Consider the following 26,807-nt stretch of genomic DNA (forward strand, 5'->3'; position numbering starts at 1 on the left):
TGATCTAACCTCTTGAATTGAGACATTGTGTATTTGAGTGGAATATTCAGGGATGACATTTTTTATTGATGTGTTCAATCCCCATATCATAGTCCCTGTGTAATTGATATTTCATTCATTTCAGTTTCTGACACACCATCTGTTAAGCCCCACATTAAAGACTTTGGGCTTTATTTATTTTAACAGTGGATTGAGACACATCTCTTCAAACTTGCCAAAACTGGGAAGAGTAACAGCCATTAGGAAGAGGCAGACTAATGCAAGTACTGAACTGTGCAACTGTATCTGCAACTGATTTGCTGTTTTGTTTCTCATAGCACAGGTGCAGCAATGATCAATGGCTCTCAACACCCATCTTCATCGTCATCTGTCAACGATGTGTCTTCAATGTCAACAGATCCAACATTGGCCTCTGATACAGACAGCAGTCTAGAAACCTCAGCTGGACCTCTGGGTTGCTGTAGATGACTACTTGGTCTTTTGGGGGGTGGGAGGGGGGTCCTTTTAGTCATTAATAGGGCACTTTTAAAATTTGGTGGTATTTTTGAGTGTTTTTTCAAAAATAATCATGGAATTCATCATAAAGTGCTGTAATTTCAAACTGTAAGTTGTGTTATAAGCAGCCACTTTTTTGCTGTAATTAACTGTAAAATATTAAACCTGGTAATTTTTATTGTGGTTTTAAAATCTGCATATTTGCTTTACTATTATGCTGCTGATCTTTTTTTACTGAATTTGTAAGATTTGTTTTATCAAAGCACATATTAATGTTGTGGTCATTACCATATGATGAATTATTTAAGATTTTATAGGTTTTCAATTTTTTAATTAGAATTTATTCCAGATGTTTTGTTCATGATATCCTTAAAGTTTTATGCTTGGTCGTACATCTGTGTCCAGGTGGAGGGGGAGAGAATTCAGTGCAGCCAGCTGTAGTTTCAGGCATACTACTGTGGTGCTGGGTAGTGAACAAAATCCTGTTTTATTTTGGCCACTTGCCTATAATACTTCAGCAAAAGCAACAATTATAGAGAAACAGAAAAAAACCTTTGCAAAGTAACATTATCGGAATGGGTTTATGAACTTAAGAAAGCTAAGCATATCTTCAAAGCTGCAGAAATATCCAGCCTAGCAGAGTAATGTGATGTTTTCTGCAGAGTTGTGGCATGCCAAATCTTGTGATCACCGTAAAACATGAGGATACTTCATGAATAATACATTGCAATGCCAATAAACTGTTTACTTCTAGCTCGTAGCCTGTTTTTGTACACACAAAATGAAGTGTATCCAGGATGTTTAGACTGACAAGAGGGAAAATGAATATGCTGTAGCTATACTTCCATGTGAGATGTGATTCTTGGGAGTTCTGGTTCTTACTAGTTTTGTCTACTAAGGCAAGTGCTTTTTGAGTGATTTTTGGGTCAAAGAGGGAATGACATGAATGCAGCGGGGCAAAACTTCAGCTACTCTTTCTCCACCAAAAGTAACTGATTGCTAAAAACCATGAAGTGGTAGGAGAACCTCAGGATTTCTGTAGCTAATGCATTAATTGAGCAATATATGCCATCCCAAGTGGGGAGAAGTAGTGCTGTATAAATTAAGATTTATCTTTCATTTTACCATGAGATCAGTGTAGCAGAAATCTTAGCAGTGGTTCATTTTTAAGTCATAAATATTCAGTAGTTTTCATCAAGGAAGCTCCAGGTTTCAATACACTTTTTAAACAAATTATATATTGAGATATATAGAACAGTCAATAAATTGTCATGTAAGATGGTGCTGCTCCTCACTGAAGTATTTTAACTGTTTACATTTTGTATTTACAGAATGATTTATGTATAACAGAATTAAGTTTATGTATGAGTTAAACAATCATTCAGAATTTATTTCTTTGGAAAATGCAGATTTTTAATGAAGCTAGGCTGTATAATTGATTGCCTTGTGTAGATGCATATTTTGTGTAGTGAATTAGAATGTGAAGAGGAATTCAAATTAGTGAAGCTCACAAAAATGGGCATAAAAGATACAGAAGTCTTGCCAGGCACTGAGCAAAAGCAAATAATGTAACTGCCTGCAGAGGTCATCCAGGAGTGACTGGTGGTCTTCAGTGTGGTTCCTTCTGCTTGTTGGGTTAAAAAAACATCTTTTTGAAGTTTTAACTGAAAGAGGAAAATTTGTCTTTGCAGTTGAGTTTCAGAAAAACAGAAGTGATAGTAATGTCAATGTCCAACATGTTTTTTTAAAAAACATGCAGGTTTGCAAGGAATGGTAATGTCTCAAAGATAACAAAATTGATAAACTGCACAGTTGTTTTCCTGGCCTGGCTAGACTGCTGGTAAGTGCTGTGTGCGTGTAATTTCGCTTTCCTCGCTTATATCTAATATTTCAATATTGCCTTCCTAATCCACATTTGTTAAGGCAATTATTTTTGCAGGATCCTGCCAAATTGTATATTACCTCAGAACAGGCAGGACAAGTTTGGATTCATCTAGCACTGGAATGTAGAAAATGTTGAACAGTGACCAATGGAACAGTCTATTTTGTATTTTTTTTATCAAAGTTTAAACTGTGAATTAAGCCAAAATTTGTGGTCAAACAACAGTACTCCATTGTTATATAGGGTCAAGTGATAGTGTGGTCAGCACAGTGTAATGAAGTTAAGAGTAAAAGTAACTTCTGTTTAAGTTACTTTTTTTACTTTTAAGTAAAAGTAAAAGAGACAAAACTAACTTCTGATGTCTCTCAGTGCTGTTAACAATAAATTGGTAAATATAGTTCCTATATAAATTTATTTTAGACCCTACTGGATTGCAGTGATGATTGAAATATTTTGAAACTTAAAAATATTTTTTGCTATCACTTTTCACTGTCTGAAATATATAGTAACTGACCTGAGCTCGTAAGTGCTAAGGAGAATTGAGCTTTTTCGTCTTTCAAGGCAAGGTTAGTGAATGTGTGGAACTGCCCACTGCAGCCTGGTGCAGTGTGTGAGCAAGCTGTGCTTAAAGGGATTGTTTCAGTAGGGTCAGAGCTTTGTCTGTGGAAACCAAGAGTTCACTTTTGGCACCATCTTCACAGGAGTGTTGCTTTTTCTTTTTGCTTTTTTCAGTTGCTTGCATTTTAGGCAAATTAAAGTGATGGCAAATTTCAAACACAAAATCATATTCAGTAATCAAATTATCACAACAGCATCCTAGTCTTCACTTTTTATTAGTTGAAATATAAACTTTTTTCAGATAGGTGTACACTGCCACAGATAGCAAACAAATGGGTAACTGGAATTCAGCTGTCTTTGTCTGTTGTTAGTTTATATGCTATCCAATACACTGTACAATTTTAAAGTATTGTTAAGTTTTATTTTAAACTTTGATTTGGAATCTTCTCAAGACAGCAGGCTTCACTAAAGTGCATGCAACTTTCTAAGGCCATTCCAATCCACTGGGAGTTGATATGGATTGAATTACCATGAGCTGTCTGGTCTCTTACCGCAGGTGAGGTTCAAAGTTGGGCAGTAATAGCGAGATTGATTTCTGCCTTCTCTGGGCAAAGCTGTGTCATGCAGCAAGAGTAAACTGGCTCTCTCCTTCTGTAGAAGTAGGTTGTTCAAGAACTTGAAATAGAAATGGGGCGTGGGGGAATTAGTACCCTAAGAGTGTACTGGGATGCTTTGCTGGGAAGCTTTTGGTTGGTGCAAGACAGTGGGTCAGGGCTGATGTGTTGGTGTGTGTGAGCAGCTGTGCTGCCCAAGCACAACTCCTTGGTCGAACTTGCTCAGCTGAGCAGATGTGGCACTTTGCTTGGGCTTTTAGCTTTGAAGAACTTTTACTATGTGAGATGCAGCAGCATCTTTCTGGGCAGGAATTCCAGCTCAACACAGCATCCATACCAGTGGTGTGGTGGGAGTGTCCTGTGTCCCTGGCATGAGCTGTGCCAGTAGGGCTCTGCTGCCTAGGCTTGGTAGGGCCAGCACTGAGCACCTGGGCCAGGGCTCTGGGATGGATGGAGCATTCAGCTCAGAGGTGCATGAAGGAAAATGTCAAAAACCTCTTAAAGGAGGATGGTCCTACCCAGCCATAAAGCCAAAGTGTATGACAGTAAATGTTTCTTGATAAAGATCATGGGCGAAAGGGGAGAAGAAGGTGCAGCTTATCCTTGGTCTTAATTTTCAAGTTGCTAAAGGGAGTGAATTACAGTTTCTAGATCTGTTTTTATTTGCTTTTGGCAGCAGCTTGTCCATACCATTATATTTTATTTTCCTGTCAGTGGTTTGGAGCTGTTGAAGGAAAGCCTGTCCGTATTTTTCAGCAGAATTAGAAAGAGGTTTTTATTGAAGCAGTGTGATAAGACTTCATTGCCTACCCAAATTTTCAATTAATTTAATTTATTCTTAGTTAAGGGCACTGGATAAAAGTAGTATTTTAAGTGATCTCTCTCACTTCCTTCTCTTTGTATGTCTGTGTTACAGAAATGTGTTATGAATCGGATCACATTGTGTTTCTATTTCTGCAGTTCAAAATTTAAGCTAGGTTTTCTTGAACTACCTCACACAAACTTTCTACGTTTCTTAAGTAAGCAAAGCTAACCCTTGCTATTGGAACTACACTGAATGTGAATAGAAAATACACCTTTAGACAAACAAACCTACTGGCCAATGTTGAGACAATATCAGTATGTTTCTTATCTATTTCACGTAAGATGTTCATGTGTAATATATATATAGCCTGTGTACAGTAATGTACATCTCGATTATTGTGTTAGCTGTAAATTGGTGATTTTATTATTGTAGTCTGGTTTTGTAGGGTAAAAATAGCTTGCTAGTAATGTCAGCTCATCCTTTACATTTTGCAAAAGGAATAATTCTTGGTAAGCTTTGCATACAGATGAATTACTTTTGTAGGCCCAATATCTAGTCTATTTTTGAGAGTTCTTTAACTTTTATTACTAAAGTTGGGGAAAAAAAATAACACCCCAATTATTGTGATCATTCCTTCTGCCCTTCTTGAAGTATATTCTTAATTTTATTATGTCCCAAGAAATACGAAGGGGAAGATACACTATTAAAAATACTAGGGAAAACTAATTTTTTTTTCTTCCCCACATTTGATACCTTTTCCTGCTTTTCCTTTATTCCTTCCAGATAAGCTGTTGGTGGGCATTACTGAGAACATTGTGGGGTTTTTTTAACTCATTCATGCCATAGGTCATTACATGTGCACCACTGGAATGTATACATTGTTATCTAGTATGTCAGTTGGTTATAATGATATTTTAAATAAAAAAGAAAAAAAAAAAAAAGTTTGACCACCATGCATTTAATGTTTCTTCATTGCCAGGCTGCTGTGGGTTTCATATGGATTGCATAATAGGGCTGCACTTGAAATCTTATTAGTGAGAGTCCTTCCTGAGAATTCATCTGTTTTTTAATGGTAGTGTTCTGTCTTTTGTGTGAACTCACTTGAGGGCAAAGTTACATGTTTTTTCCATTTCTCCATTCACATGGACTTTGGATGTGCCACAGACTGTTAACAGCGTTCATGGTCTTTGTGACCAGTGGGAATCCACTCTTGCTTCCAGCTCCAGACCCCTTAATTCCTGAAAGTACAGCTGCTGAGAGCCTGTGCTGCTGAAAGAGGTAAGCCTTGGGCTGCCCAGTGTAAGGGAGAATCTCTCAACACTGTGTCTTGGAGAAGCCTGAGGGATCTGACTTCTGGAGAGCTGACTTGGATGCCTGGACCACCAACTGCACTGGCTCTTCTCCCACCGGTAAGTCCCAACATAAGTTACTTCCAGTAGGGTTTTAGTGCTTCCTTAACAACTGCAGCTGCCCTTGAACTGTGCTGGTGGTGCCTTTGTGTCCAGTTTCAAGTGAAAGGGACTGTGATCACAGTGCAGGCAGCTTTGTTTGTCTGGGCCACCAATTTGTGGGATGCACTTCTAGGAATATTGTAGGACTCAGAAATACTCTTCTTTATTTGCATATAGTCAGCATAAAGTGCAGCCAATTTCCAGTGATAATGTTATTACAGAGCAAGGCCAGAGAGAGTCGTAGATCTGCCCAGGATTTGTCTGGTGGCTCATGACTGAAACACTCCATAATGCTGCTGGCTTCATTGAAACTCTCTTGTGAATGTAGATGAGTCATTAAGCTATTAATTAATTTTTGCATTAGAAATGCCACAAGCAATTGAAGTTTTCTTCTTTATTATTAAGTGTTGCTATTTTGCTTTTTTCTTTTAAAGCATATGCTTTTATTGGGGTTTTTTTCACTTAAAAGTTTTTACTGGATTTTTTTATTTTTTGCCTGCATAGTACATTTAAATCTGTAACAAGTGAAAGGTCTGCAAAATAAGGAGTGGTCTCCAGTGTTTGCTGTGGGGAAATGCATTGGTGGGGAAGAGTATGGAAACAGGAGTTAAACCTAGGAAAGGGTGTATCATCTTCCTTACCTGAAGGCATTGTGTTCTTTGAAGTTGTGTACAAGTGGATCTCATTTCTTGCATAATTGCCCATATCAGGAATTTAACATTATGGTCCTGTTACTGCACTTGAGGTTAACATCCCACTGTGGTGCATTTTAGTGTGAACTGGGTTGTTTGCAGCTTCTTGCCAGGTTTATTTACTGCAGTGGCTCATCTTTAAAAGCAGCTGAAATTTATTCCTCATGAACAAGAGCCATAGATGTTGCTGGAGCACAACAGCCAGTCTGGAACTGGTTTGTTTCACTCCTCATTTTGAGTGGATAGAGTTTCTTTGTATATTAAAAAAACCTAATTTTATCTTGGATACCACATTATGTAGTGTTATAGATCTCATGATCCTATCCTGGATCTGCAAGTTTGGGACAGGTGGGTTTGTTAACAGTTACCTACGGTTAAATACCTAAGAACTGAGCCCTGCTAACTGGAAGACTAAACACCAGATACACCAGACAAGCAGTGAACCAGGAGTTAACCAACCAGGAGGCTGGTTAACTCTCTTGAGTTTGTAGTATGAACTAAAGGGAGCAGTCTGCACTCAATACTTACAGGAGATAATGCAATATAACTAGTGTAAGGGAGGTGTGGGCTGTCAGGATGAATACAGTGAAAGACGTCTATGTTTTGATTAGAAATAAAAGAAGGCATTAAAATACCCTGCCTGCTACTATGATTGAATGTTGCTCTCTATCAGTCCTGGTGTTCTACTTACAACCATTAGACCACCCTGCAATATTAAGGTTTATTTTGTGATGACTGACCTCATACCTCCAGCTACCTGCCACACTGCTTGCTCTTCCAGCTCAGTCACTGTTACTGCTTCTCTCTCACATTATGCATCTGATGCTGCTGTTTTAAAATGGCCATCTTATTCCTTAAAGGATCACTTGTGACCATTGGTAATGAATTCAAGGCAGAGGTGGGAAAAAAAGATGGGGATGATGCTCACGCCTACAGGTGGCAGGCAGCTGCTGCTGAACATGCAGGTACCTGCCTCATGCCAGGACAGAAAGGAATCCAGGGCAGCTGGAGAGCCTGGGAAGTAGGAAAAAGGTTTTGAAATAACTGAATGAACTGATCCGCATGAGTTACTGTATCACGTTGCTTGACGTTTCTTATGCAGGAAAGATTAGGGTAAATTCTGGTTTTTGCTCACTTTAAATGGTTTACATTTTTTACATTTCTGTAGGAAGGAGAAGTGTTATGGTGCAGTAGAAACAAGTTAATACCTAGATGTTTTGAATATTGAAATACCTGGATGTCTGAGAGATGATGAGGAGAAAGTATATCTTTCAGTATTGACTATCTCCTGATGTGTAAAAAAACCATTCTAAGGTTATTTCCAGACAGTGAGTCATAGTCTTCTCTAGTAAGAAATGAGATTCAGGGCACTTTTTCAAAATACTTAAAATATAGCAATCTTCTTCATTGCAGTCTATACTTTCCCTTTAGCCAGTTCATGTTCTTGTGGCACTTTTTGTTACAGTTCTTTCTCCTTAGAGAAAGGATGTCAAAGATAGAGTGCCAAGACAGAGTGAACGGTGCTGGGCTCGCAGATGAAATCCAAGCTGAATCTGGTGAAACAGTTTTCTGTGTGCAGGCTCTGCATGGCTCAGGGTGTTACAAATGCTATGCAGAACTTCTTTAAACACTTGGAAGGGAAGTCAGCCCCAGCAGCAAATTACCAGAACTTACAGCTTCATTCTAATGATTTCTCCTTAGCAGAAGTAAGGAACTTGAGATGATGGGTTGTTTGCAGTATTCTTCCTGTGCCCTCATCTCCCTGTAAGAACTAACAACAAAAATATCAGCTGGTGTCATGAGAAATGTTACAAGGGAGGTAAGAGTACATTGTCCAGGAAAGGTTAAAAATAGATCCCCACTTTCCCCCCTTTACCACCCTGACAACACCCACCCCAACTGCACTAATTCATCTTACCATAAGTTTTGTTATTAATGTTTGGATGTGTTTTGATGATAAGAATCTTCCATCTTCTGCCTTAATACATATATCGACTCAGGAGATTTTTTTTTTTCTTGCAGCTAATACTGCAAAATTTTGGCTCAGAAAACCTTCAGATACCTAAGGCAAAATGCTCATATTTAAAGTTCCACAGAGTTTGTGTAGCCAATCTGATTATTAATCACAGTTTAATTTAAAGTTGCATTTTTGTGAAACACTGAAACCATTGGGTGGGTAAGGGACAATTTTAGTGAAGATTTTGGTATCTTCAGCTTGTATGCAGACCTTGTTTTCACAATATCATAATAAAATAATACCACTCTAGGAATGAGAAATTTGAACAAACTTTATGGAGGGAGTGGAGCAAAAACCACCTCATTAAATCCATCTGGCAAATGTCCTGGCTGTGGTGACAGGCTGGGACTGCCACCTTCCCAAGCACAAGTGTGGGAATCCCTCAGCTCCAGGCTCAGCTTTTCTGTTGGTTCTGGCCATCCACCCACCCTGCAGGACCTTCCACTGTCCTTGAGCCAAAGGATGGTGCTGCTGAGTCCAAAGATGGCAGCAGGACACTCTGGAGAAGAGTATCTTGTTGTTCTGTGGATACAGAGGGGCCCCACTCTTTCTTGGCAATCTGACACTAAATTTTCAAGCTTTATGGTCAGCAGTCTTTCCCAGCTGGCCCAAATACTATAGCACATGTAAAGACAACAGGGCAAGTGTCACTGAGAGCACAATCACTATAGAATTACTCATGATACATGAGTATACCAGAACAAAATATGCATTTTCACTTATTTTGTCAGGAACAGGATATTCTATATTTGTTCTACTTGGAGACTTTAGCACTTTGACTCCCAACAGTTAAACATCCTAATGTTGAAAAAAACTCTTCCATTTCCTTCTGCAGGAGGTAATTTCTCTTCTCAGCATCTTCACGAGCGCGTTCAGAATTCCTCAGCTTTATCTCCAGCATCGTGTATTTCTTTCGTTCTTGGTCCAGTTCTTCTTCTAACCTAACCACTTGGTTCCTCAGGTCTGCACTTGTTTCTTCAATTCTTAAAACCAACAGAGAGGGGGAAAAAAAAGTCTTTTTTAAGTGGCTGGATAAATACAGCTGATAACTATAAACACTCTAAGAGGAACAACTTAAACTTAACATATTCTAAGAGGAAGGTTTAAAGGAGACAACTAAATGCCATTTCATTACTGCTGAATTTAGGGCAGAGCTTCCTTTATTTGCATCTTGAGAAAAATGCTGAAGTCTTAGAAAACAATGCTTACTTTCCAGCACCAGACTGCCTGGCTAAGTAGATTCATTAACTCCTCACTTAGGCAGAGTTCAAGTATATAATTCCAAAGGAATCTTTTAACCTGTTTTCATCCTGATACTGTGTTTCCCTATATGGATATCCAGTACAGAGGAACATCCTTAGGGATCAGACAGGAATGAGGTCACAGTCCTTCCTCACCATCCATTTGATGGTATTTTCTGTAAGGTTTATCACTGACATTGGGGTGGGGTGTGAGATTTTATGAAACCCAGTCTTTCATAAGAGGAAAATCAGAAGAACAGTTCTTAAACATACCTGGGCACAAAGCTCTGTAGCAAAATTCAGAGCTTTTCACTCAGGAGGTCAAAGAAAGTTCATGGTTCTGTGATTTCAAAGCACAGAAGGCACAGCACGTGCTGTTCTCCCCCTTGTGTTTCCCAATCACAAGACCAAGTAGTGGCATTAATACTGAGGAAGAAATATTTTGAGATAGGAATTACTGATTACTAGGATATGAATTTAAAAATTAGACTTTTACAATGAAAGATGCCCCTCCTTTAAATAAAATAAATACAACCTTTAAAAATAATTTCCAACACAAAACTGCCCTCACCTCTTCTTGATCAGTCCAATACGCAACTTTGAAGCTGAGGTGTGGCATCCCAGTGGAACTGTGAATGGGTTATTTTTAGTCAGGGTAACTGACTATCAAGAAGGCCATGCTACTGCCTCATAACAAAACAAAAATGAAAAAAAAGAGGGCCTTGGGCTGACCCAGAAGGGTCTGAGTTCCACTTCATGACCGAGGGGCAATGTATCACCTTAAACTTTTCCTTTCTGTTCCTTTACATACAGCTAAAGATGGCAGTTTGATTATTGTCACAGTTTTCACAATGAATCAAAGTCACAGGTGCCCTGACCTGCACCAAGTCCAGCAAAAAGCAGCCCTGTGGATAAAGGCAGACCTTTATCTCCAGCCAGTGTCAGCTGGAATATGACACTTCTGAAGCTGGGATGCTTCCCCACACACACCTAACAGCTCTGAGCTGCCAATTACATTTTCTACCACTGAGCTTAGGGGTCAACTACAGCAGCCTGAACTGCTAATTCAGGACTGAATTACACAGGGTCACAGTACTTACAGCATTTTCACATTCATAACAGTCCTCTCCAAATACTTAAACCTTCTTAAGAGTGCCAGCTGGTAAACATGAATTACTGAAACTCAACAGAGAATGTCTGGTAATTGTATTAACCTTGAGGGAGAAATGCTCGGGAACAGAATGGTTACAGGAAGGCCATAAAACTTGCCTCCCTCTGACTAAGAGAGAGAAAATGGGCAGTTGATGAGAAATAACAGCTTTTCCATCAGCAAGTGTTCCTTACCTCTGCCCCAGGCAGGTATTCACTTTGCTTTCCCTTCACTTACGTACGTGCCAAGAAAAAAGCTCATAATCTTTCATTAAAACATGTCCTGCTAGATACACACACTTCTGCAAACCACACAAGCACATGTACAATTTCAGGGGACTAAATTATCTTCAATAAAATAAAGCTCATGAGGCAGCCTAAATCTTTTATGCTGAGCAGCCTCCCTTTGCTATTTAGCTCCTGTCTTTCCATAGTAGCAGACTTCCATGCAGTCTGAAAAGGAACATACTTTTGCACCTATAAATTGTTGCAGATGTAGTAAAAACATTGCAAAATTTTTGAGCTGAAAAATTTGGCTTGAAATTCTTAGACTTGACAGCACAGTCCTTCAGGCTGTAACCTCAAACAGCTGGAGTCAGCCTGTTTAATACATAAAGGCAGTGATTGCACCTTGCCTGGTTTTGTGAAATTCTTTAATTCATTAGGCATTTTCCTCTCAGCTACTTTGCCCTGTGAGACCTGGCCAATTTAGAGTCCTCCCCTCGAGCCACAGTGCTCTCTATTCTGTCCAGCTGCAGGGGAAAGGCAGGTGTTGGAGCTGAAGCAGCTCAACAGCTGGAATGGAGAACAGGTCTTCCTGGCTGCTCCAGGTCAGCAGCTTAAGGCCCCATTGGAACAGTTTCACTGATAAAAGGTGGAAAACCATCTCTTCCCCCAGGCAGCAGGTAAGAATGTGCAGCTACACATTTCCAGGTTCTGCAGCCTGGTATTTCTGTTTATTAACCTGTATCCCTGCAACAAGGCTTGCCAGGGCAGCTCTGCACAATTGAATGTAAGGCACATACCCTCACCTCCCTCCCATTCTGTATCAGTAGGACATCAAATGAAACAAATCGTGTAAGTCATGAACTTCCACCCTCATTCACAGACCCTTCCCAGTATCCCATGCTAGCAACTGCTGGTGTTTCATAAGCTCTTACACCTTGAACAGAACAAGGTGGGGCTTTTCTCCTGCTCAGGGATGTTAGGTGGGAACTGAAACTGCTGCACAGCCTGATTCTCCTTCCAGCTCCACACACCAAGGCAGGACAGTGCAAGAGGCAGAAACACAGAAGAAGCTGGCAAGCCACCACCAGGGGAAATCATAAAATAAAGCAGGAAGATAGCAAGAGGAATTCCTACCTTAACAACTGGCCCATGGGAAGAGATCACAGTTCACATACATTTTTGAGAAACTACCTTAACAAGAAAAAAGTGCCAAAAAACACAGCTTAAAGCTGTGCTATACAATCCCAACAGTCTTATGTGCTTTTGGTATGATGTCTGGGAGACTGGCAGCATTTTCATACCTCAATTTCCAATCTGAGTTTTAATAATTGAAGGTGTATAACAGTAACATCTTAAGACAAAAAAAACCCCTAACCCTGACAACTCAACTCTTTGTAAGAAATGGGACTACAGCCCTTCTTCAGTGCAGAGTACTGATGCTGCAGAGCAGCATGTATTATAATATGGTGTATGATTTTGCACATGGTTGTATATTAAAACATATCTAATTCTTTTAAGCATAAATATTTCATGTGCCTATTTCTCCTGAATGCTTTCCTTAAAGTCTTCCTATTATCACATACACTCATAAAACCTAATATACTCACACAAAGTAATGACTCCCTTGTTATTAATACTTTCCACAGCCCCAGCCCTACACACAGCTCTCCTGAAAGCTGGAAGGAATTTTTCTGAGCTCAGATGGAAAGTACAGCACGAGCAGTTCTGCAAGGAAACACCAACTGGCAAATGACACAGTTCACGCTGCTCCTCCAAGCTAGGCTGCCCTATCAGCCAAGGACCACTCTCTACAGCAGACACCAAAAGTGAAGTTTCCAGAAGTTCAACACAAAAGGGCTGTTGAAAACATTATAGCTGAGATGCAGACCCAATACCACCACCCCACAAAAACCTGTGGAGAATAAGAGCAGTTTCCTCAAGAATGCTGGTGTTAGGAAAAGAACAAGAAGACCTCAGTCTCAGACTGGTCTGGTGCAAGTACCAGCACCTGCACAGATCATCCTTGTTGAGGCCTGACCATCCTGGGTCCCAATTCCTCCCTACAAAATGTTTGCTTTGCTGTTTCTCTGAGGACACTTCAGAGCAAACTTTGGCATTACCTGTGCAGTTCTCATTACAGTGAACACACAGAATATGAAGTACTGGATGTCCCTGTGTCACAGAAATCCCCCTTTGTTTTCTTTTTGATGCTCTCTTAAATCAGAGAAAGAAAAGTTGGATTCAGAGAGTAGCAAGGAAAAAGTAGAACCAAATGTGCTGTCATCCAACCCCAAACTTCAGGGCTGAGAACCTGGTACCCTTGGTAGCCCACACCCATGTTCAGACAGGAGAGAATGTTTACGGATTCCTTGTGCCCCCTGCAGATGACATTACCTTTTGATACTAGTCTCATACTCAGTCCTCTGTTTGCTCAGCTCTGTCTTTAGCTCCACCACCAAGCTCTGTAAGGCCCTGGAGCATTGGACAGAGTCTCGGGAAGCTGCAGCCAGGTCACTCTGTTCGCTGCTGCTGCTGCTGCTGCAGGCTTCAAACCTGTCCATGCTGTTCTCCAGATCTGCTGTCTTGATCTCGCTCTGAGACAGCGAACCCTGAGTTACCCACTCGGTTTTTAGGGAGCTCAAAGCAGAAGAGTCACTGGCCCGGCAGGCTGGGCAGCTGCTCACTGAGTCCATCACGGAGATCTCACAGGATGATGTAGACCAGGTGGTGCTGGCCATGCTGTGTGTGCTGAGGGACAGGCTGGATGAAGGGACATTGTCATAAGTGGAGAGTCTCTGGGAGGAACACGAATCTTTCACTCGTTCCCCAGAGGCTGTCCGGCGATGGCCTCGGAGGGAGTACAGGCCATTCATTAACCAGTTCCCACTGGAAGAGAGGTTGGGGATATCTAAGGATGAGCTGCCCAGCTTTGGACTCACAGACCGTGCTCCCTGCTGGCGGAAGGAATATTTCCATGGAGGCAGTGTCTGCACTCTTTTACTGGGGCTCGTGGCAGGCTGAGTTGATTTGCCACTGTGCTCTGGAGGAGTGATTTTCACTGCAGGTCCTGGAGTTGCCTCTAGAGCCACAGCATTGCCAGAAGGCAAATCAGTGGGGCTGGCAGCACTTTTCTGTGACCTGCTGTCCTCCCCGTCCTCCTCGGAGATCCACTCGACAGTGCTGCGCTGGCGCATCGGTCTGATTTCCAGCTGGCTCCCTGGTACATCGGCCTGAGGAACAGCAAAGATCCGCCCCTGCTCACTTATCAGTACTGTCATCAGGTGCTGAACTAGTGAGGTGCCTGGGGATGGAAAACAAAGGCAAGCAGGTGAGGAGACATGAAAGACCTCTGCGACTCACCCAGCCTGTTTGCAAGATGAGGCTGCACCCAGTTTCTTGGTCTGAGCAGGCCCAGAACTATTCTTATTGAAAAACTACAAATTTCAGCTCAGGCCTTCTGCTGCACTCAATGTATAGAGAAACTGGCAGGAAGTATGACATCTGCATTATAGATGCACTTGCAGAGGGTGTGCAGCAAGTACAGAAAGTGCTCGCAGTTATGTAAATCCACAGAAATGTGCTGCCACTGTTTTCCAGGACTGGAGCAGACCATTATGAACTAATAGAGAACACCACTTACCAAACCTAATACAAAGCACTTCCTACAAAAAAAGGAAAACCTTTAGAAGGGTGAGTAAGAAATTCTATTTTTAAGTATTGCCTAAAAGAGAATAAGGCAAACATACTCAGGGTTCAAGGCAAGAGTCTGATTTTATCTGTGAGTTTTTGACCTAATAGCAAGATGTACTGAGCTCACCTACCACTTCTATTTTATGTCTGTGAATGCAGGAAGAGAACTAAATGTCTTGAAGATAAGGGCATTCCTAAAAATTTAGCTGTCAAATTTCAGGTATTTCTATTTGAAATGCATGGGTTAAATTTGAAGAAAGATACATTTAGAGTGCTTTTTGTTAAGGTCTCATTATCAGTTTATTTAGGAGATTCAAACTACCCTGAAGCTAAAAAAAAAAAAATGAGTCTTTCCACTTCTCTGTTACTTTTATCTAACCAACTTCAACTAAATTCTCAACTAAAATAAAACATTGCCAAACCTGTTATAATGATGAAGTCTAAAAATCCAGCCTACATACCCCAATTTTTTTACAGTTCAGACCTGTGGCGATACAGAATTCCTGGTCAGATAAATGTAGTGTTTTTATACGATGATTAGGAGAGACCCCAGCACCTGCAGGTGAGCACCTACACACAGTACGGGCACCTCTGCCATCGGATCAGCTGCAGAATGAAATGCCTGAGCTGATCTGAACTTGGCTTGTCCCCTGTGCCAGCTGAGCAGAGAGCACGCTGCTGGCCCAGGCTGTGAGAGCCGTACCAGCGCTGGCCCGGTGGCCACTAGGGGAAGTCCCAGCATCGCACACAGGCTGCTTACAGCTGTCCTCATCTTCAACAGTGAACATCAAGCACTGCTCCCGCACTCCCTGCTCCTCCCGCTTTTTGTACCTCCTGCACAGCCAGGGGAAGGTATCAAATTTACCCTTAATAATATGGCCCACATCTCTGTGGTAGGCTCCAAGTCTCTAACCTACTATAATACATCAGGTCATGCTCTGAAGTTGTCCTGCTGCCTTTCAGTGAGTTGCCATCATGGGAGACACATCTGCACATGACCTGTGAAGAGCTAAAGGCACTGCTGCTGCTAAAGCATGACAATACTGACCTTCTGTGAAGGATTTGCATAACACAAAATACCACCTCAGCTGTCCGCTATGGCTAGGGACCAGAAACAGAGCCAAGTTCAGGCATCCTGGGCACAGCATCTCCACCTGTGACTAATTCATTAATCAATTCTTTTTGCAGGCTTGCCAAAATCCTACAAAACTTTATGCAAAAACCTTGCTAAACTTGCACCACAGTAGTTGTGTTTCAGTGCAACCTGGGAGAAGAGCTGTATCCCAGCCCTAATGTCAGCCTGCTTGATTCATATGGAAGCAAATAATTTTAAAGCTTCAGATTTTTTACATCCAAAATTAACTGATTTTCAACTCTTTTTTTTTTTTTTTTATTCTGTGAAGTTTTAATAGTTTTGATCCATACAGTCTCCTTAGAAGACAACACTTCTAAGACACTTCTAGTTGTAGCCACTGTGGCACAGCCAGAAGTACAGTCCTCTCCTCATGGCTCAGATGTTCTCTACAGGGAGCTGTATTACCACTGAAATGCACCAATACTAAATTATTGCAGTTTGGTACTTTAGTACAGTCCTTCTGAAAAAACAGCCCAGCTTTCATTTTAGCAGTAGGTTCAAAAAGAGTCTCAGGGGCACAGAGGCATCTCCATGTGGTGGAGAGGAGAGACACTCCCAGTCCAGTGGTGAGTGGGATAAGATGCCAACTGGAATACCCCTCACAGGCCCTGATGAAAGGGATGGCTTGACTTGCTCTGTCTGTGCAGGCAACTGATACAGCTACCAAGGAATGTATGGCTTTCACTTACAGCTCCAAAACACAGCTGCTGTGCCATCCCCCAAACAGCACCTACCTTCCATCATGGTCACTGGATCCTCCATTTTGGGCCGCAGTATGTTTGGTCCAAATACTGTAGCCAGGTTCTGGACACTCATCTTGTTAATGCTGGAATGAGCCTGAACTTCATCAAGGAACCTTGAAAAGCCCCCCCAAAAAAATCAAAGGAGGAGGCAATTAATAAGCAAGTCACTTCTCAGACAAAAAACATTCAGTTTTGTCCTGTTTTCATACAACCCTGGCACCTGAAATGATTTGAAGAACTACTGTAGCTTAGCTATACAGTATAACCCCAGATCCCTCCTAGTGTATGAACCAGAGAAGACAGGATGTTTTCTGCCAGAAGTACTTGCTTAGCAGCAACTCAGCCTACTACTGGGTCTGAAAGGGAAAATTTTTGCATTTTTACAGGAATTCTCAATTTACATGGATTGACTTTGGCAAATTTTCACTTACAGGTATAACAGAAGTTATAAGTCATCTCCTTGTCCAAAAACTAGCAGCCTGTGGAAAGAGCTTTGTGGCTTGACTTGAATCTAACAAAATACAGATTACAGAATGGTTGGAGATGGAAGTAGCCTTCAAAAATCATCTCCTTTCAATCCCCAGATAAAGAGTCAGCCCAAAAACTGGGAAAGTCAGCAGAGATTAAAGGAGGTAAGACTGTGGGGTCCCTGGTAATCCAAGAGGAAGCCACTACTATACCTCACTTCCAAACCAGAGCTAATGCCAAACTGGCTATTCTGACTGCATCTGTTACTCAGCTTGTGTCATAAATCTTCCAAGTCTGCAGTATCTGGAATAAGTGTCTACCTTTAGTGTCCTGTGGGTGCTTGTGAAATAAACAATATAGTGTATTAGAATCATTCATGCCTGCTGCCAAGGCTGCAGGTGGCAGCAATTTGCTTGGCTGATCCTCTTGGATAAACCAAGCACTTCCTTCAGGCAGGCTGCATTCACCTCCACATTTTTTTAAAGAGTTGTAACTTAACACTTAAGTGGTTTTTGAATATTCATACTTTCAGAGTATATTATTTGCATATAAGACAGCCTCACAAAACTTAGAGACTTTTCCAAGTGTTAATTAATTTCACTTACTTGCATATGTATTTGAGGAGGTTGTAGTTGGCTTGGGGCAAATTCTTCACCTGTTTAACCAGTTCCTGGGTACCCTGAGGGACGGGAAAAACAAGAAGCAGAGCTATTAATGTAAATGCTGCAAAGTAGACGTGACCTTCCTTTAGGACTACAAAGCCCTCTTTCCACAGCCAAATGCTGAACAACAGATGATAACACAAAGGCTTTGCTTTAGAAGAGGTGTCATCCAGTGGGTTGTGCCTTACCAAAAACCCAATGTCCAGAACTCTATTCAGTTCTCAGTGGAAATCCTCCTGTAAACTTTATTGGTTGACATAGAAGTCTTCATTTACTGAGGCTTGCCACCCTTTAAAGCCTGCCCAGTGGCATTGGTATCAGTGTACCAGCAGATATGCCTTTGCCTATTTGAAACTTGGAGGCATGAGTGCAGTATAAATACATTGCGGTAATGCTCAGTTGAGCAGAGGAAAGTTTTTTCTTGAAAAAGCTAAATTAGTCCAATTCAGCTGCCTCCTTTTTAATGACGTACTTCCATTTGCAGTCATTCTGACCCGGGACATAATTCCTCACAAAATTTCTGTCTTTATATTAAAATGTAAGATGACACATCAACTGAAGGAATGACTGAAACCCCCGAAGCTACTTAAATCAACTAATGAAAACCTCTGACTCAGGAGGCTATTGTCCTGCCACAATTCTAAGTATCATTTGCTTGTTCCTGTCAATGCTGCTGTTGCCCTGGAGATTTGCTTATTTTTGGAGACAATGAAACCTTTTGTGGAAAAACAGATACCAAAGTACATTTAAGGAAGTGATAGCTGTGAACTAATGATGGAGAAATTCCAGAAGGAAATGGTTCCAAAAAAGTGCAGCTGAACATTCATTTCAAACTCTCCTTGAATTTTTAAGAACTGTTAGGAAGGGAATTCTGTTGGCCAAACTCTTGCAATGTATTCCTGATTTCTCCAGTCCAGACAAGTCAGAAGGATCCATAGAGCAGTGCCCTGCCTTTCTCCTTATAACATAAAATATACAGGTACTTTTTTTATTCTGTACATCCTAGCACAAAAAAAAAAAAAAAAAAAAAAAAAAAAAAAAAAAAAAAAGATTTCTAATAAAAACCTGAAACTTAACATTCTTAAAAGCAGTAACCACTTTATAATTGCTTAGCTTAAACACTATGCTTATTTACTGGTGACAGCAATGGAGACACCATTAAAAGGCCAGTCTCTTCTGAAAATCTCAATCCTTTTTTTTAAACTTATAAAAATTTTTCAGCCAAAGACAGCTGCTACTGATGGAAAGGTTAAGGTCAGTTGTTCAGGTCAATCAACTTTCAAGTGACAAGTATGAACCAGAACTAGGTGAGCTATCAGACCTAATTCCCTCTTGAATTTTGCTCTGTGACCCAATTTATTTCAAATAGGGAAATCAGGATGGTATTTGGCACTGTATTTTAAGTGCTCTGACTTAAAATGCCATTGGCTCCACTGGATGTAAGAGAAAACTTTGGAACAGAAACTTAGGCAGCTGTGAACAGCAGGAAACATGACCTAAAGGTAAAAGATACTACCTGAAAGAAAAAAACGTTCTAAGAATTTAGAATCCATGCTTTGTCACAAGGAATCTCTGGCACGGTATACAGAGCGTATCTTTATATTCATTGAAGTACAAACACCTGACAGGTTAAAAAAAAAAAAACACTCTCTCTCCTCCTGCAGCGTGTATCAGCTCTGCCAGGTTTGTCCTTACCAAGGCCTGACCAACAGAAGGCAGAGGCTGAGCCTAGGAACACCATAGTGACAGCACAGAGGAAAACAAACTTGAAATCCCTGTAGTAACAAATGACACTGGTCATTGCCAATGTCTGCAGCCCAGCAAGCATCAGAAGCACTGTACTGTTATTTATCATGGGATTTTGCAGAAATAACTCTTACCTCCTTGAAAATGCTGCTTTCCAATGAACAATCTCAAACCCAAGGATTTTACAATGTGTGTAACAGATCAGCACTAACTCAGAGCTTCTAGTTTGGCTGGAAAACTAGCAACACTTTAGATGTTCATAAAAAATTCAGACGCCTCTTTAAAACAAACTTGAATACCTGCGTTCAATCCACTGAACTGTGTGCATCTCTAGTGTACAGGTAGCAGTGAAGGCTAAAATAGCACCATGGAAAGGCAGCTCAGACTCAAATGAGTTTTTAGGCTTTTGAAGATCCCTCTTGCTCTAAATTTTAAAACCCTCATCCCAATCAGTTGGGATCAGAATCAAATCTTTTTTAGAGCTGCAGTCCTGCTGAAATACCTGGAGACCTCAGCACCACAGAAATTCCTATCCATAGTCACCGTGTAGCAGCATGAGGTCCCACAAATTCATCTGAAAGGCTATTTTGCCGTAAGCAATTCTGTTTTTTGGGGTGTGAGGTGAGAGTGGCCATACAAAACAAAAATTATACTAAGAGTCCAAAAGTCGCATTCAAAACTTTCAAGTGAAAAATTTAAAGAAAACAGTACTTCAAACTCAACCAGTACAATTACATTTTGTTCCAAAATACTTTTACAAAATAAAACATTTGATTTTCAAATTCCCTGCTTACCATTACGTGTTAAAAATCATGGTTTTGATGAAACCACATTTCTGAGCAGGGGGATTTTCCACGTGGGAGGCGAGTCAGGCCCCATGGGCTAGGTATGACTTTGTGCTGCATTCTGCTCCACGTGCTACTGTGCACGTACAGCCTCTCCACCCCTGGTGAGTGCACTCCACCTTCCCTTCTGAAAAGGTAAACAGCCCACGCTGAGGTTCCAGGTTTCCCTGACAAAACCAAAATTGCTTCTCTTTACAACAGCACCTTAACAAAACAACTCTGTGCTATGAGCAGTACTGTATTTTGTAAGTACTTATTTTGGCTACCTAGTGCTCCCCACTGCCTTTCTAATCTAAAGAGAATTCTGTCCTACAAGTCATTTGAGTCTGACCTTGCTCATGCAGATGTTGCTTCTCAAACTGCTGCAGCCTGTGCAGACAAAATAAGGCAAACAACGTAGCTAATAAGCTGAGCAGTGATGTACAATTATGTTTGCCCAATTTGGCAGTGTCTCTACTCTTGTGCAATAGTGCTTAATGGATCCAAAACTTCCCAGTCTGCACATCTTACAACCAAAATCAAACCAGCTCCACTGCCTTAGAAATGCTGCTGTTTCTTGTGAAATAACCACTGTGGGGTCTGTAACACAGCACCCTGCAGAGATGCCTGAGTTCACTAAGGATAAGGCAGAAAATGAGCAAGTTTTGGAGGGACTAGACACACACCTCTACCTACTAAAATACACACTAGTGCACTGGCACCCTGATGCGGCTGTGTCCAGAATCCAAGTACATATCCGCGTGTGGTAACATGCTGCGTCATGCACAGAAATTTGCTTTCTCACAGTTGCCTAGAGGTTACATTATTTGAGTGTTATTTGCCTTTTAACTATAAAAAACTTATATTGCATGCAAGCAAGCATCTTCCTGTGGACATCAAAAAGGGCAATCTCCACAGAGCCTTCTGCCACTTGAACTGAAAGTGAACCCCAGACTCACAGTGAGGAACAGTTTTTACAAATTCTGCTAGAGACAAAGACAAGACCACACACAGAAAAGAGAGAGAATTGTGGACCACAACTTACAAACCCTCAGGCCTTTGCTTCTTTAGCCAAGAAAAGACATAAGTAACAGCTCTTGCAGCCTCTTTTAATTTCTGTCCTAGAAGGTGGCACCCACATCAGACCAGATCTAACGTGCCTTTGCAATCTGCAAAGGGCTAAGGGAGCACCACAATATGGATGAAACAGATCAATCAAACATATTGTAAATGATCCTGTTCCATGACTGCCACAGACCTGGTAGTTTTTGTCAGCCCTCTCCCTTGCCTGGAAACCAAAGAGAAGAACATGGTAAGAAGGTTCTGGCAAAGTATTCATAGCAGTATTTCCCCCCTATTATAGGATAATATCATAGCCTGCCTTTTCACAGTGCCTTTCTTTTAAGAAAAACAAAGAGCATTGCACTGATCAATGTCTTGTCCACCAAAATCTTTGGGAAGGAGAGTATACTGTTCTGATATATAAAATGGAAAACACAGACAAAGGGAGTGACTCCATACAGCTTACTAGTGAGTGAACAGCAAAGCTGGGAAAGGAACCAGATTTCCTCCTACCTTGCATATCTTGCCAATTATGCTACACAAGAACTTTGCTCTGAAGAAAGAAGCACCAGGCTACAAGACTGACTTTTTTTTTAAAGCAGCAGCCTGTGATAACAGCACCCCATTCACAGCTTCAGGAAAATTCAGGGAAAGGTTCCCAAGGACTTCATTAATTTCAATCAAGTTTGAAGAGATGAGGAAAAAAACTGTGCTATATTGATTCTTGGGAACATCCTCTCAGGAGGCAGATTAGAAGGATCACTGACCTCTCCCTCATCTTTTGAGAGTAGCTGTCCACAAGAAAGAAAGTCTTCATATTTGGCAAAGGGGATGACAGGCTCTGGCAGCTCTCGAAGGTAAAGCTTCAGGAGGGACGCCACAGTGTGAACATCTGTGTTGCTGCAATAGAGAAGAGGGAAGGAAATTTAGAAACCCACACTACCTCAAAGCTTGATGCCTTTTGTTGGGAGTGTATCAAGGTCCCTCTTAGAGACAAAGTAGGCACATGAAGGAAGCTCTTTGGTAGTCATTGGTACTAGGCAGGAAGGTCTGCCTCAGAACAAGGGAAACCTCCATTCTGTCAAGACAGAAATGCACCTCAGTTGAAGGGATATGCCCATGATACTGCTTAAGGTAGGGTGACACTGTGGTTCCTCTGCTAGTGTGGACCAGGAATGTGAGGAATAGTCCAGGCACGTGCACAGTAATCACACAGCATTGACAACAGATGCATCCCTGCCCCGTGAAACATAACCTCTGAGTCTCTCACTGATCCTTCCCGATACTCTCCCCAGCCAGCACACATGTACAGCTGATGGGCTGGGCTCCCACATGCCCTGGTCAATCACTCAGAAAAAATGGAGGAAGCTGTATTTCCTCCAGGTCCTTATTGCCCTTTGGTATGGCTGCCTGGCTTGTGGTATCTGGAATTCCCTAGCCCATCTGTTATGATAGGATATCAGCTTTTATTTTCTCTCCAGGAACTTCTTTTTTCCTCTTCTTTCTCCTTTGCTTTAAAATTGGGGTTGAAGAGTCAGATTCTATGATGAACCCTTTCCAGCTACCCAGCTTCTGGTGTATGGGGGTATCTCTCCCTCATTCCGATTTTCCTGTGGTACAACACTGTTAATCATTGCAGATGACCTCCTCAAAGGTCTTGACTGTTGAAGTCTAAACAGATTCTGTCACCAGCTCCTTCCTACCCACCACTGCCCTTAAGTGTTTAAAGAATTCTGAGAAAAACATATCAGTGAACATTGGGCAAGAGAGCTTCAAATCCTCTCTTCTCTCCAAAAGCTGAATCTCTTCTATTTAGTATGTTTCTTTTTTGGAACGTGTAGCTAAAAGAAAACTGGAAAAACTACAACAGGAAACTGTCAGCAGATACCACTTACTCCTAATCCTGCTAATGCTATTCCTATTAAAAAGCTCCATATTTTTTAAGAATATCACAGTTTCACACAGTGGTTTTCTTCAGTTGTTTATAGTGTTTTACAAATGAGATCAGTACTCTTACTTTTTTTTTCCTTTAGTGTGGAGTTTCAGGCATGGATGGTGGATCTGACTATCACTGAGAAGCAGAACCCAGAACAGAGCTTCAGGGCCACTGGCTGCAGTAACTGTTTCATCCATGATGCCATACGAAATACAGCCAGACTTTCAGTGGCATGAAAGTGCAACAGGAGCAGACTGCTATAGGTACTGGCCTTTCATAAGAACAATGGAAAAGAAAGTCTTTTAAAAATAAGTATTTTAAGTGTCAGTCATCACAAAGGTTTGATCCATCATGGGGCAGGGGGGCTATAAACACCTGGGATACCACTGTAATTACAAAAGATGTCTAAAAGCACTGACTGCAGCTGGGAAATAAGAAAGGATATTCTTTTCACTTGACCTGATTTGGAAAGAAGCATGAGGGTTTCACGCTTCTGCTGCCAAGATATCCCAGGCCATACAGAGATAAGTTATAGTTACACATAGAGAAAATTATGATTGCTAGGAGGAGAAGCGTTTCATTTAGCCAGAGTGGAACTCCCTCTCCCTTACTGCTCTCTGTGACTACAGATGTGCAAGACAGACTGTATGGGGTCATGGTGGAAAGAGCAAAAGGCAATAACTGGGACACCCTCAATTTTCCACTACTTGGGTACTCCAGGCTTGCTTCCTTTGATCCTGCACTGAACCTTCAGTTGCTGCATTACACACTGACTACCCAAAAGGCAGGCATTCCTTCCTGGAGGTCCTTAGTGCCTCTCTTAAAGGGGAGACTTGCACTGATCTATTTAGCTAGTGCAAATGGCTGTGCAAATAAAGGTGCTTACTGCACCTGAGGTAGGTCAGGCACTGGAAGAGGTTGCCTAGAGAAGCTGTGGATGCCCCATCCCTGGAAGTGTTCAAAGCCAGGTTGAATGAGCTCTGAGCAACCTGGTCTAGTAGAAGGTAACCCTGCCCATGGCAAGGGGCTTGAAGAAGATGAACTTTAGGATCCCTTACAATCCAAACCATTGTACAATTGTATTTTGCTTTAAAAATGCTGTGTGGAGGCTTGGTTTATCTACATAACAAAGAAGTTAGATAAGGCTAAAGTAAAACTTGAAATTGAAACTTTCACTCCTAATTAATTCCTTCTGTAGATACTCCTGTTCCACGGTGTAAGCACTGAATTAAGATAATTCTAATTCTGAACTAGAACACCCATCGAGTTAAAAATACAAAGGTTTTGTTTAAGAAAAGATTAACTGAGACAATTTGATGATTTCAAACTTATTTTTTTATGAAAATATTTCTAAATGTTTGACACTTCCATTTAGGGAGCAAATACTGTTTGTGGTTAGGAATCAAAGAAAGGAGGATGGGTGGTCTGGGAAGCTGAGGGAAAGGAAGAATTAGAAGAATGTTCCAAATAAACTCTGAAGATATACTTCCCAAGATGAGACCAAACACTGCTTCTGCCCACGCAGGAGACAGTGCTAGCTCTTCCTGCAGTTGCAGGCAGGGAAGGGATTGGCAATGTTGAGACTGGCTACAGGTCCAGAGAAAACAATCCCCCAAGGTTAATGTGCTGGTAATACACCAGATGCCACTGGCACCACCTGGAAAATCGGGGCTAGTGAGTACCAACAAGAAATGGTGTCAGGCCTCCAAGACAAGATCGCAGATCTGATCTCATTTATGGACCTGTGATAGAGATCAGACCCAATCTACACAATGCCCTTGGATCCCCTGAAGTTCAAGCTCTCTGTTAGGGTCAAGCCCTATTTCTCAAAGGGCTATTAAGCTTTGCACAATGCTGAGCTTCACTTCAGGCAGGATGTATGTATGACAGTGGATGAAATGTTAGTTTCAGGGTAAGGACAGCTTTTGGCTGGAAGGCCTTGACAGCACTCGTAGCATTCATCTTTCTGATCATCTGACTGCCTGAGGGCCAATGTAGAGACAGCACAGCTGAGAACTGTTCTTCCCTGGTTGCCCTTGGATGGAGCACTCAGAGACAGGGCTGACTCCTCCCATGGCAATCTGTATTGAGCTGAGCATCTACAGAACCACTGCTGGCATAATGGCCAGGCAAAACACATCAGATGGTGGTGACTATTCTGAAACCTGGTGACAAAGGAAGAGTCAAGATATTGCTCCAGGCAGATCTGCTGGGGGAGTGCAACATCTGAAAGCAGCACATCACCTAGCTCACCTCTGTCACACCCATTTCTGTGATGGGATCCCACCTACTGCTCAGTTTACTGCACCCAAATCTAGCAATGCTTTTCATTCAACATGTGCTTAAACTGAAACACTGGAGGAGCCCCACACTGACCAATGAGCTCTGTTCCACCACTGAGCTGAATAAAGGCTTCCACATCCACCACCATGCAGGAGAAAGCTCCATCAGCGCTTTCAACAGAGAGAATGGTGGTGTGGAAAGAACATGTAAGCTAGGATTGCCACTGCATGGACATTCCTGGCAGATTTTACATGTCACACATACACCAGCCTGAATTTGGTGATGTCAACTCACCTGTCAAAAAGGGGTTTCTCTCCACAATCAAAAGAATCCTGCAGATCTTTGACAAGGTTGGCTTGTCCAGGCATCCGAAAGAGCCCCTCCTCTGTAAGCCCTCGCTCCCGAATAAAATCCACGCACTGTTCCACCAGCAGTGGGGCCAAGCGCTGGCCATACTTCCGCTCGTACTGCACGGTGTCCTCCAGGCGCTGCCCAAAGATCCCTGACAGCAGAGAGCAAGAGAGACATCTGGGGGTCAGCTTAAACTCTTCCTGAGCTGTTGTTTGGAGCACACAAGGAGGGAAGCTCTCACATGGAGGGGGCAGCCTTTGTGAAGGTCCAGATTCTAACAGACTCTGAAGAATAAAGCTATTTTAAAAAACAAGAATTACATTATGACTATTTTTTTTTCTGCTTAACCGTGCTTCAAACTGTCCTCTGCCCTAAGCTGGTTTTTATCTCATACACAAGGAAGGTGGGCTTAAGGTTATTTTTATGGTTATCCACAGCTGTGATGGATTTAGATTAAGATTAATTTAAGATTAATTATTCTTTCATTGCATCTTCCATCCCAAGAAGACCAAAACAAAGGCTACATTGACTTTATGGGACACATGTCCTTGCTGCATGCACCCACTGCTTAGGCTGTCACACAGCTGCCCCACACTAGTTTGCAGTTGGCCAGCCCAACAGGCAGCAATCCCACTAGGGGGGAATGCTAACACAGCGGAGTACAGCTGTCAGCATTAAAGTTGGATAGTGTGAGAATCTTCCACCATCCAGGGAGACTCTATATTTCTTCTCCTTTAATTAAACTTGCTGAATGAAAATTAAAAATGAAAAAAAA

General features: G+C 41.6%; 2 protein-coding genes and 1 long non-coding RNA gene across 13 annotated transcripts in view; 1 reads left to right on the forward strand and 2 right to left on the reverse strand.

Annotated features, from left to right (window-relative positions):
• The window catches only part of MAPK8 (mitogen-activated protein kinase 8), a 35,217-nt gene extending 33,969 nt beyond the window's left edge, over window positions 1-1,248 (forward strand). For 4 of the 5 annotated variants that reach the window (XM_068197563.1, XM_068197559.1, XM_068197560.1 and 1 more), the window contains exon 12: window positions 323-1,248. In XM_068197563.1, the coding sequence (XP_068053664.1) occupies window positions 323-468 (146 nt within the window). In that variant the 3' untranslated portion in view covers window positions 469-1,248. Of the gene's footprint in view, window positions 1-317 lie in introns of all 5 variants that reach the window. The other variant, XM_068197564.1, reaches the window with a different exon arrangement.
• LOC137478051 (uncharacterized) lies at window positions 1,026-6,251 on the reverse strand. The gene is made up of 2 exons (XR_011001371.1): window positions 2,727-6,251; window positions 1,026-2,673 (listed from the first exon to the last, which is right to left on the reverse strand). It is a non-coding gene; the product is annotated as an uncharacterized lncRNA (long non-coding RNA).
• A 2,443-nt stretch (window positions 6,252-8,694) lies between these two features.
• The window catches only part of ARHGAP22 (Rho GTPase activating protein 22), a 126,546-nt gene continuing 108,433 nt past the window's right edge, over window positions 8,695-26,807 (reverse strand). For all 7 annotated transcript variants that reach the window (XM_068197553.1, XM_068197550.1, XM_068197552.1 and 4 more), the window contains 6 exons: window positions 25,976-26,183; window positions 22,230-22,362; window positions 17,774-17,847; window positions 16,692-16,813; window positions 13,527-14,433; window positions 8,695-9,497 (listed from right to left, as the gene is read on the reverse strand). In XM_068197553.1, the coding sequence (XP_068053654.1) occupies window positions 9,269-9,497; window positions 13,527-14,433; window positions 16,692-16,813; window positions 17,774-17,847; window positions 22,230-22,362; window positions 25,976-26,183 (1,673 nt within the window). In that variant the 3' untranslated portion in view covers window positions 8,695-9,268. The remainder of the gene's footprint in view (window positions 9,498-13,526; window positions 14,434-16,691; window positions 16,814-17,773; window positions 17,848-22,229; window positions 22,363-25,975; window positions 26,184-26,807) is intronic.

Source organism: Anomalospiza imberbis, chromosome 8 (genome assembly GCF_031753505.1).
Source record: "Anomalospiza imberbis isolate Cuckoo-Finch-1a 21T00152 chromosome 8, ASM3175350v1, whole genome shotgun sequence".
NCBI lineage: Eukaryota > Metazoa > Chordata > Aves > Passeriformes > Viduidae > Anomalospiza > Anomalospiza imberbis.